The 11,004-nt window shown below is 58.3% G+C and overlaps 1 protein-coding gene across 2 annotated transcripts in view; it reads left to right on the top strand.

The window, feature by feature from the left end:
- The first annotated feature begins 3,703 nt into the window (after positions 1–3,703).
- The window catches only part of LOC101645852 (glial fibrillary acidic protein), a 9,325-nt gene continuing 2,024 nt past the window's right edge, over positions 3,704–11,004 (top strand). The window contains exons 1-9 of one of the 2 annotated variants that reach the window (XM_045299807.1): positions 3,704–4,167; positions 4,993–5,053; positions 5,224–5,319; positions 6,089–6,250; positions 7,624–7,749; positions 7,982–8,202; positions 8,941–8,984; positions 9,295–9,414; positions 10,714–10,799. In XM_045299807.1, coding sequence (XP_045155742.1) covers positions 3,710–4,167; positions 4,993–5,053; positions 5,224–5,319; positions 6,089–6,250; positions 7,624–7,749; positions 7,982–8,202; positions 8,941–8,984; positions 9,295–9,414; positions 10,714–10,799 — 1,374 coding nt within the window. In that variant the 5' untranslated portion in view covers positions 3,704–3,709. The remainder of the gene's footprint in view (positions 4,168–4,992; positions 5,054–5,223; positions 5,320–6,088; positions 6,251–7,623; positions 7,750–7,981; positions 8,203–8,940; positions 8,985–9,294; positions 9,415–10,713; positions 10,800–11,004) is intronic. The other variant, XM_004707233.3, reaches the window with a different exon arrangement.

Raw genomic sequence — 11,004 nt, 5'->3', positions numbered from 1 at the left:
CACACACACACACACACACACACACACACACACACACGTCAACCCTGCGTGCAGGGAAATCACCTGGCTTCTGATGCCCCCGCCCCCTCACTTCTAAGGAGTCTGTCCCTACTCCTAGCACTGTCGCCTGGGGTTTCCCGGGCTCTGGGTCTGCATGGAAGCTGACTGGCTCAAAAAGCTGGTGGGTTTGCCCTCCAGCCTTGTGATACGCACCCCTGCCTAACCCAAGGTGCCTGCCCGTCAGGACTCCTTTTTGACCCGGATGCTACTCCTTGGGAGCTGTGTTTTGTCAAAGGTGGCCTGGTGGTGGACGGGTCAAATGCTCGACTGCCAAGCCAAAAGAGGTCTGGGGCTGGAACCTCCCAGTGGCTCCACAGGAGGAGACCTGCAAGCTCTTCCAGGAAAGGTAACTGCCTGGAAACCCCTACTCTACCTGTCTCACTGTCGCGCCCAGCACCCAGCGCCTGCCAAGTGTGACTCTCACCCATCTCATCCTCGACTTTGATTCAGAGTGACCCTGTGGGACAGAACCGCTCCTTTGGGGAGCGGACAGCCACATCTTTCTCCTAAGGAGCAGCTGGTGGGTTTGAACCACTGATCTTATGGTTCAGCAGTCCAACGTTTTAACCCACTGTGCCACCAGGGCTCCTTAAAGAAGCATGTAGAATACAGATGTAAAAGAAGGCTCAGAGAAGGCTCCAGAAGTTGTCCAAGTCACATAGCTCCTGAGTGGCCGAGTAGCCTTGCTGTCTCCCCTAGAGGACACCACCATAGCAGAGAGAGGCCAGCAGCGAGCCAAGGTCACTCCCTCCAGGGGGAAACAAATAGGATTTAGAAAAACCCTGCAGCTGAGCAGGGCTTTAACCTGCTGTGGCCCCTTAGCCACTCAGCCCTGGGCAGCTGAGCACTGCCATCTGGTGGTAACCAGAGCAAAGTGCCCTTCCTCAGGAATGGACCACAAGGTGGACTCAATGGTCACCAAGGGGTCTTCTGGAGAGTTGTGGGGTCGGGGGGTGCTGAGGCCAGAGGGCATGGGTCTGTCCCAGGAGGCATCTGCTTTGCCCTATAGACAGGAGCGTATCCTGGCAGATTCTGACTTGGGGAAGGATCTGGGGTGGGAGGTCATCTTGTGCCCACCTTGGTGTGATGTGGGCACCTCATGGCTGCATGCCTTGTGGCGTGTGTCTAGCCATCCACTTCCACAGCCAGCGGCATTTCTGCTGTCTGGAGCTCTGGGCCCTGAGGTGGGGAGAGCCAGAGAGGAGGTGCTATGGCATAGGATGGCCCGGGAGACAGGGTGGGGTGGATCTGCCCGGGGGCAGATGAGCATCATAGCGAGAAAGCGAAAGTCCGAGTGCTGTCCACAGAGGGCGGAACATGCAGCTGCTCAAGCGATGATGCGGATAACTGTTTATTGATATGGAAAGATGTGCACAACATAAGTGGAGAATGCAAATTGCAAAATAATTTGTGCAGCAGGAGTCCACTTTTTTTTTAATGTGTTTGTATGTGTGTGGGGAAATCTGGTAATGTTTATCTCCAGGTGGTGAAATTACGGCTAATTAAAAATGTTGTGCTCTGCTTTATCATCTCATTTTTTGACAAGGAAATCTGTAATAAAAATCATGGGAGTTTGGAACATCAGCACCACCAGACTTACCAGCCTCTTTGCTTCTCTGGGTCAAGACCTTGATGTGGTTAAGGGCTGAGTGCTGAGATCCATCTCAGGGCTGGGGCAGGGGTGAGGTTGGAGACAAGGCACCACCCCCCTCCGGGGTAGCAGCAGTGGGTCGGGGGTGGGTGCTCTGTCTCCTGGTGCTGAATGAACCAGCGTCTCATGACTCAGTTGCTTTGTTTGGAGTCGACGCCCACTCCGGGAGACCCCCGGGTGTCACAGTAGAATTGAACATCATCGGGTTTTCTTCTGGGTGGATTCGAACCTGTCCATTAGAGCTATTAACCACCTGCAACACCCCGGGCTTCCGAGTCTCAAGAGAGGGAGAGGTCCCCAGCTCCTCTGACAAGTTGCTAGGTTGTGTTACAGTTTTGCACTCATTTCGAGAAGATTCACTGGAACAAAGAGGGGAGACTTGCCCAGCGACCGGGAAGGGCAGGCCCCTCACCTAGCCAAAGAGAGTTGGGACAAGGATGACTAACCCAGCCTCACTCTTTCATTAACGCCTCCATCTGCCCCCAGCTCCCCAACTCAGCAGGATCAAAGGCACCCCGCCTCACTATTCCCCTCCACATGCAACTGGTCAGGACCTGGGGATCCTTGTCTCTGCGCCCCAGAGCTGGGGCTTGAAGGGGAGGTCTCGGGGGTCTGGCCCCAGCAGGACTCATGTAGAGTCCCAAAGGAAAGAGCATATGCAAGTGTGGGGTGGGGCTCCTGACAGGTTCAGGGGTCTGAGCTGGCTGAGAGCTAGCAGGGCATGGGTGAGGGGTGGGCAGTCAAGCCTGGTCTGCCAAGTCAGAGACCTGGCAGAACCGAGCAGGTCATCCCCAAGGATCTGCCCCTCATGCCACCAGATGACTCACCTTGGCACAGGAACAATGGTCAGAGTGGGCACAGAGCCTGCTCCCGGCAGGCCCCTGTCCCCCCCCCAGATGCTTTCCGAGAAGTGCTGTGAGCAGGGGCCTTGGGACAAAAGCCCAGGGCCCCTGGGGGCTGCCCTGCAGTGTGGCGCCCTAACTGGCAGTGGAGAACAAGGCTCCTTTTAGCAAGTGCCCGGGAAGCCCCAGGCCTGGGCAGTGGGCTGTCTGCTTCCCAGAGGGCCGAGGGCACAGATTGGTGTGGGGTAGGGTAGGACCAGAGTGGAGGAGGTGAACCCAGCTCCCAGTCTGGACTCAGTGGCTCCTATGTGTCCAAACTCACCCATCCCTGGAGACTGTCCATCGACCGGACAAGTGTTTGGGAACTGATGGAAGTCCTTCTCCAGCGGGGCTGGGGGGTAGGGAGTGTAGGAGGGAGACAGGGTGTCACACAACAAAGCTGTAAGCAGGGACAGCCAGCTCATCCGTAACTGCTTTGTGGAGCTGTCAAGGCCTGGCTCCGGGAGGGGTGCAGGGAGGCGGGGCGGGGGCTCAGAGTGCCCTCGGAGAGGGCTGGGAACACAGTACTGGGGCCCCTCTCTACCCAGACTCCCAAAGCCTCATCTGCCACAGAGAAAGCGCCCAAAGGACCATTGAGCCTCCAGCCCCCAGGAACCCTGGACTCCCATGTGGGGAAGCAGGAGTCTGAGGAGTCTGTCTCCAGGGGCGAGTGTGTCCCACAAGGCCTCGTGGGAAAACAGCACAGGAGCCGTTCCTGGACCGGGCGGGCTCTCAGCCAAATTCCCAGCATGGAGGAGGCATTTGCTGAAGGGGACGGAGGTGCCTGGCGGGGTGGGGAGCCAAGAGTGGCAAGGCCGGACAGAAGTCATCTGGTTCAGCCTTTCTCTTGACCCACCTTCCTAGCAACAAGGTTTCCTTATCTGGTGGGCAGCATCCCTGGAGCTGAGCCCAGGCTGGCACGACCAGGAAGCCCTGCCTCTAGGCCCAGTGACCTCCGTGGGGGGTGCTGAGGGGAGCTGGCTCATGGCTGGACCGCAGCCCAACCCCACCCCCTCAGGCCATACCCAAAGCGTTGCCAGGACACCCTGGGCAGTGCCTAAGCCAGCTCACTCCTCCATAAAGCGCTGAGAGGCCGGAGCAGGCAGAGCCCCTGGACATGGAGCGCAGACGTGTCACCTCAGCGGCCAGACGCTCCTATGTCTCCTCCTCAGAGACAGTGGGGGGGGGTCTGGGTCGCCACCTAGGGCCGGGCGCCCGCCTCTCCCTGGCGCGAATGCCCCCTCCGCTCCCGGCCCCGCGGGTGGACTTCTCCCTGGCCGGGGCCCTCAATGCCAGCTTCAAGGAGACCCGGGCCAGTGAGCGGGCTGAGATGATGGAGCTCAATGACCGCTTTGCCAGCTACATCGAGAAGGTGCGCTTCCTGGAGCAGCAGAACAAGGCGCTGGCCGCGGAGCTGAACCAGCTGCGATCCAAGGAGCCCACCAAGCTAGCCGATGTCTACCAGGCCGAGCTGCGCCAGCTGCGCCTTCGCCTGGACCAGCTCACCGCCAGCAACTCACGGCTCGAGGTGGAGAGAGACAACCTGGCGCAGGAGCTGGCCACCCTGCTGCAGAAGTGAGGAGGGCTTCTCCAGGGGGGCTGCAGGCCTGCCTCCCTGCTCCCGGGGTCTCCTTGGCCGGGAGCCAGGCTGGGCCTCAGTACCTCCCAAGTGAGGGCCCCAGGCAGGCAGTCCTGGGGCTTCATTCACTGTTTGGCCGGGTGACAGCGAGGAGGGGGCGCCCTTTCCCCAGCCTGGGTCTGTATGTATGGAGGAACTAACGGGGGTTGGGGAGGGCAGACAACCACAAGGATGACTGAGGAGTAGAGAATGGGGGACAGAAGGCAGGCTGGAGTTCAAAACACACCCCACCAGTCACCCCCGTGTGACCTTTAGCAAGCCACCTCCACCTGTGCAGCCTTGGCATTGGGGGTCACCATAAAAGCTATTTTGTCTGAGACTGAGGTCTGAGACGCCCCAGGGACAGGGTCTGTGTTGCACTGGTAGCTGGCTTGGGAGAGAGGGAGAGGGTGAGATGGAGCCAGAGAGAGAGAGACAGTAATAGGGGGCAAGAGAAAGGGAGAAGGGGGGAGAGGGGAAGAGATAAAGAGAGAGGGAGCGAGAAGAAGAGAGGGAGAGAGAAAGATAGAAGGAAAAGGGGGGGACACCCGCAAGGGCAGGAGGGGCCGTGTGCACGTGGCGGTGAGCGCTGCGGGAGCAGGTGCACCAGTCCTGATAAGGCTCCTTGGTAAATGAGTTAAAGCAAGCACCCTCGACTGCTCGCTCTCCCTCCCTCCCGGTCAAGGGCTGTGTTGAGGACCCCTCCGGGCCTGGGAACATGAAGAAGGACCCAAGAGGCCCCAGAAACGTCTAGCCTCAGCAATGTGTGTTTTCCACCCCAGGCTCCAGGATGAGAGCTGCCTGAGGCTGGAGGCCGAGAACAACCTGGCCGCCTCTCGACAGGTGGGTGGAAGTGGAAGGGTGGGGCGGGGAGGAGGGAGACTTAAAGGCAGCCCACCCCACCAGAGCAATCCACTATTCCCTGTGGTCCCAGAAGAAAGAGTGAACAAGGCCGGGCAAGGGGGAAGGAGAGCCCGGGGTCCCAGTGGTCCTTTGTCTCCTCCTCACCCCAGGAGGCAGACGAAGCCGCCCTGGCCCGCTTAGATCTGGAGAGGAAGGCTGAGTCTCTGGAGGAGGAGATCCGGTTCCTGCAGAAGATTCATGAGGAGGTGAGAGAGACCACAGAGACAGCAGAGGGAGAGAGACGATGGACAATGAGAAAGCGGTACAGGGCAATGCAGGTGCAGAGAGAGACTAGGGCAGACAGAGACATGAGCGCATCCGGAGCCCAGGTACATGCGCGCACACTCACCCCACCGCCCGTTTCCTGGGGATTACAATGGGCCCCACTGCCTCCACTGTCTTTGCTCTTTCTTTTTAAAAAAAATCAGTTTATTGGGGGCCCATACAACGCCCGTCACAATCCATCCATCCACCGTGCCAAGCGCCCCTGCACATCCGTTGCCACCATCACTCTCTGTCGTTGCTTTTAGTCTTCTTCGCAACAGGCCCATGATGACCACTCCAGGCACTCCAGCACCACCCAATCCCCACAGCTTAGGGTCCGCAGGCCCAGAGAGGGGAAGGCGTCTCCTAGTCACACAACGCTGACCCCACTCCTCTGCCATCTGTCTCTTCTGACCTGAGAGCCACGCATAATAAACAACCTCCCCACCGGGATCTGACCTCACATGGATTCAGAATCCCTGTCCCCACAGGCACGCCCACGCCCAGAAATGCAGTCACTGTCCCTTGAGAAGGTGGCACACTTTGTCCAGCTTTGGTGAAGTGCCACCAGGGGGGCCCACACCATCCCCGGCCTCCTCCCAGTAGGGCTGCCCCACCTCCCCTGAGGCAGCGTTTTCCCAGGGGGTGGGGGCTGGAGACAGGCTGGGCCTGGGCCCTGAGACCTGGGACCCCTGCCCTCACTCTGCTCAGGAGGTCCGGGAGCTCCAGGAGCAGCTGGCCCAGCAGCAGGTCCACGTGGAGCTGGACGTCGCGAAGCCAGACCTCACAGCAGCCCTGAAGGAGATCCGCACCCAGTACGAGGCAGTGGCGTCCAGCAACATGCATGAGGCGGAGGAGTGGTACCGGTCCAAGGTAGCTGCACGGTGGTGGGCAAGCTGCCTCCCCCAGGCCGCCCTCCTGCACCCTCCGCACAAGCCAACTGGGAGGGACGGTCAAGGGGGCTGGGAGAGGATCTCCTAGGGTGATCCATCTGCAGAGGAGGGAGGTGGCTTTCCCAGGCTCACACCTTGCCCAGTCGGCATTTATTATTGTGTCAGAGCTTGTGCCAAGCATTGCATGGATTTCCTTATTATGAAAGAGGGACTGTTTTGTTTTTTCAAAACTTTTTTTTTGTGAATTAGGTGAAGGTTTACAGACAGGTAATAGCTTTACATTCCACAATTCGAACCCCAAAACACACACACACCAAACTCATTGCCACCGAGTCAATTCTCATAGCGATGCTCTAGGACAGGGTAGAACTGCCCCCGTGGGCTTCTTAGACTGTAACTATGGGAGTAGAAAGCCTCATCCTCCCGCAGAGCAGCTGGTGGATTTGAACTACTGACCACACACTGAGCAGCCCAACACAGAACCACGACTCCACCAGACGTGCCTTATTCACAATTCATACATATTCTAACTCCACTGGTCCATTACAACCCCCTCACTGCTCTCCCGCCCACTGCCTCCCTGGGGTCCCTGGTCCCCCTTCTCCCTTTTCTCCCGCCCTCTGAGCTTTGTCCTTGGGTAAATGCTGTCCTTTTGGTCTTCAACAGCTGATTATTCTAACACAGGGATGAGTTCAGTTTCAGAGCTGAGGGATAAGGGCCAGAGCCTTGGGGGTCCCATCAGTCTATCTGACCAGTAAGCTGGTCTCCTTTGATTTGGGGTTTTGTCCCACATTTTTCTCCTACTCTATCCAGGACCTTCTACTATAGCCCTTTTCAGAGCAGTTGGTAGTGGCGGCTGGGCATTCTTAGTTCTCCTGGTCAGGTACTGTTCTTCGATACATGAGAGGAGGTCCCGCCATTTGCCCAAAGTCACGCCCCTCCTAAATAACAGAACTGTTGGCTGTGTGACTGCAGCCCTTCTCCCTCTGGAGCACACCCCATCGTGCTGCGTCTGATGGCTAATGCATCTGAACTGCAGGCATTGCTGTGAGCAGCCTGAGCTTAAGCCACCACGCCAGGAGGGCACCTTCAGCATGCAGGGGAGAAGGCCCCTACAATCCAGACCCCACAACCTAGGGTGCAGAAGATTCTGGATTCCTGGACAGACCAGGTCCTGCACGAGGGCTGGCTACCAACCCTGCCCAGTGGGACACAGTCCCCAGGAATATAGCTGGCCTGGGCCAATGTCCAGGGGCCCCCTTCCCGTGAGCCATGCGGGCTCCCTGAGGTGTGGCCCCTATGGTCCCAGGACCCCTGACTGTCCCCCTAGTCTAAGGTGTGCTCCTTGTGTAGTTCACGGACTTGACCGATGCGGCCGCCCGGAACTCCCAGCTGCTCCGCCAGGCCAAGCACGAGGCCAACGACTACCGGCGCCAGCTGCAGGCCCTGACCTGCGACCTGGAGTCCCTGCGTGGCACGGTGAGCGCGGGCTGGCCAGTGGGGGTGGGCGGGGAGACAGGAAGAGGGGCCACATTGCCCAGAGATGCAGGAGCAGCAGCCCTACCTGTGCTGAGGGTCCCAGGCTCTGAATAAGTTGTTCCAGGGTGGGGGGGAGTTGTTCCAGGGGGACGCGCACGGAGGGCGGGGCGGTGGGCGTGGCGAGGGCGTGGTTGGGCGGGGCCTGGAGGGACCTGCGGGCTTCACCCCGCAGAACGAGTCCCTGGAGAGGCAGATGCGAGAACAGGAGGAGCGCCACGCGCGGGAGGCGGCCAGTTACCAGGAGGCGCTGGCCCGGCTGGAGGAGGAGGGACAGAGCCTCAAGGACGAGATGGCCCGCCACCTGCAGGAGTACCAAGAGCTGCTTAACGTCAAGCTGGCCCTGGACATCGAGATCGCCACGTACAGGAAGCTGCTGGAGGGCGAGGAGAACCGGTGAGCCCTGCCCACGGCCCGGGGCATTGCCCTGCCTGGTTAGCTGCCCCTCCGTACAGTTGGTCTTGCTCTCCTCGTGGGCGATGGTGGCAGTGGCGGCCGGCCTTGTGTCCAGTCCCCTCCTCTCAGTGCCCAGTACTGTGCCTGCTTAATACTCAGTAGGTGTTCAATAAGCGCTTGATGGATCGATGAGGCCAAGGATTTGGATCACCCCTCAAACTTAGAGACGCACCTTTCACCCTCCCAACAAGGATTGGCTTCTCTCTTCCTGAGCGACTTTTGTCTCCTCAGAACATGTCACCACTCCCGTGTCCCCTCTGCCGCTATGCCCTTGATCAGTGGTTCTCAACCTTCCTAATGCCAAGACCCTTTCATACAACTCCTCGTTGTGGTGACACCCCCCCAACCATAAAATTATTTTCACTGCTACTTCATCATTAAAATTTTGCTACTGTTATGAATCAGGGGACCCTCGTGAAAGGGTCCTTCAACTCCCAAAGGGGTCATGACCCACAGGTTGAGAACCGCTGCTTTAGATGGATGGGGGTGTCCCCTGGTAGATAAGAACCATAGCCCCTCAGGCTCCTGAAGCCCCAGGGAGCCCACTGGCTGCTGGGGGAGCTAGATGGGGTTGGGCTTTCCCAGCAAGCTGATGGGCTGGCATGATGCCCTTGGGCGGGCCTGGGGATGGCTGATGGCAGCCCCGTCACCTGTCACCTGTTTTCTTCTCTCTTTCAGCATCACCATTCCCGTGCAAACCTTCTCCAATCTACAGATCCGAGGTCAGTAGAGCAGGGCCTTGTGGGGAGGGTGTAGGACTCCTGTAAGCTGCTGCTTTAGCTTGGGTTCAACCATCAGGGTCTAGGGGTGTGGGACCCTCTTTGGAGACTCCTAACCAGGACACACCCTCCCAGGACCTTCCCAGTGAGCCTTCCAGCCACTCCCAGCCTGTGTCCTGCACCCCTGCACCCCATGCCACTGCAGAACAGGGGTGTGGGGTGTGGGGTGTCACCACCTGTGCCAAGGTCCCTGAGCAAATTCTGCTTGTGTTTTATGTTTGTTTTTGTTTGTTTTAACTGCTTGTCACTACAGGGGACAAAAGCACCAGAGAAGGGGAAGGTCCCAAGGTCACAAGACACCTCAAAAGGCTTACAGTCCAAGTTATACCAATTGAGATGCCCCCCATGGTAAAGGGGCCCCTGCAGGCTCTAGGTCAGCGGCTGGCCTCACAGACATGGGCTTTGCTCTGCCGGGTCAGGGGTGGCCTATGCCAAGCCCACCTTCCTGGGCTTCTTGACCTGTCTTTTCTCAAGCTTGAGTATTTGCCTGCTGACCTCGATGTCCAGCACAGAGAATGTAACTTAGACGAGCAGAGCTGGCCAGTGCTGACGGGGCTGTGCCCTCGAGTTCTCAGAAGGGAAGCGTGGGGCCAGGTTCTGCCTGGCCTCATCCCCATGGTCCGCATCACTGAGAGGTCCCCGAGGCTCTATTGCTCAGCTCCTTGTTGCTTCAGCCCAGACGATCAATCCTCCAGGCTGCTGTTCCCATGGGGACAGACGCTTGCTGCTCTTGGGTCATTTCAAATGAGTGAATGTGACATGGTATACTCCTCTCTCGGAGGGGGAGGGAACTCAACTACTTTTTCCTTTGGAGGGGGCCTCCAAATGATTCTTAGTTAAAAACAACCGGCTACTGTCGAATTGACCCTCTAGGACAGGGTAGAACCTGTCCCTGTGAGTTTCTCAGACTGTCACTGCTTGTAGGGGTAGAAAGTCCATCGTTCTCCCACAGAGGTGCAGCTGGTGGTTTTGAACTGCTGACTCTGCAGATCACAGCCCAATTCGTTAACCATTACGCTGGGGGCCTGGGAAGGCGAGGGAGGAACAGTCTTCTGGGCTAGGAAAGTAAGGAGCACTTGATAATGCAAGCCACAGGGTTTAACTCCGGATCAGAAGGATTATCCAAGCCAACCAGGTACTGGTAGTGCTGCCAGGTGACAGGTGGGAAAGGGCCGCTAGGCAGGTAAGTAGCAGAAGCAGAGAAAAGGAAAGGGGACAGGCAAGACAAGGAACTCCCATGTACTGAGCGCTAACATGTCCCAGGTGCTTAACATCGAGGGTTTCAACTCACTGAGTCCTGAAGCTCACCTAGGAAAGCAGGCAGCCTGTCCCACAGCGTAGACGAGGACAGGGAGGCTGAGAGGTAATCACTCTGGTGGGGGCCTGAGCTGAGACTCAAGCTCTGCCCTTCCGGATGTCAGGGCCTGTGTGTGCTGTCCTTGACACAATGCAGGGGGGTCAGAAAGCCAGGTGCCACACAAAGCTTTACAGAGGCTCTGAAATGAAGCCAGGCTCAGGCCCAGCAGGGCACATGGACCCAGGCCGCACCTCAGCCCCCTTGGAAGCAGTTCGGCTGCCCCCTACCCGGCTGGCTGGGCTCCCATACTCAGGAGGGGTGGGGGTGCCTAGTTCCCAAGAGCCCACAGGAGGCCTCCTGTCCTCACGCCTGCAGAAACCAGCCTGGACACCAAGTCCTTGTCTGAGGGCCACCTCAAGAGGAACATCGTGGTGAAGACGGTGGAGATGCGGGACGGAGAGGTGAGGAGGGAGGGCTGGACGATGGCCAGGGGTGCCTCGGGGAGCAGGATGGAATGTATTCTGCAGCCCCTCTCAGGGACACCTGGGTGGCTATGCCACAAGGTGGGATCCTACCTCAGGCTACACTTTTCTCACCCTCAGGCATGGGTGCCCCCAGCCCCAGGACTGGGAGAGTAAGAGAGTTAGGTTAAGACTAATGGCTTTC

Source organism: Echinops telfairi, unplaced genomic scaffold, assembly GCF_000313985.2.
Source record: "Echinops telfairi isolate 266 unplaced genomic scaffold, ASM31398v2 ScPeMD7_7458;HRSCAF=8496, whole genome shotgun sequence".
NCBI classification, from domain to species: domain Eukaryota; kingdom Metazoa; phylum Chordata; class Mammalia; order Afrosoricida; family Tenrecidae; genus Echinops; species Echinops telfairi.
This window is presented reverse-complemented; position numbering and strand designations above follow the sequence as displayed.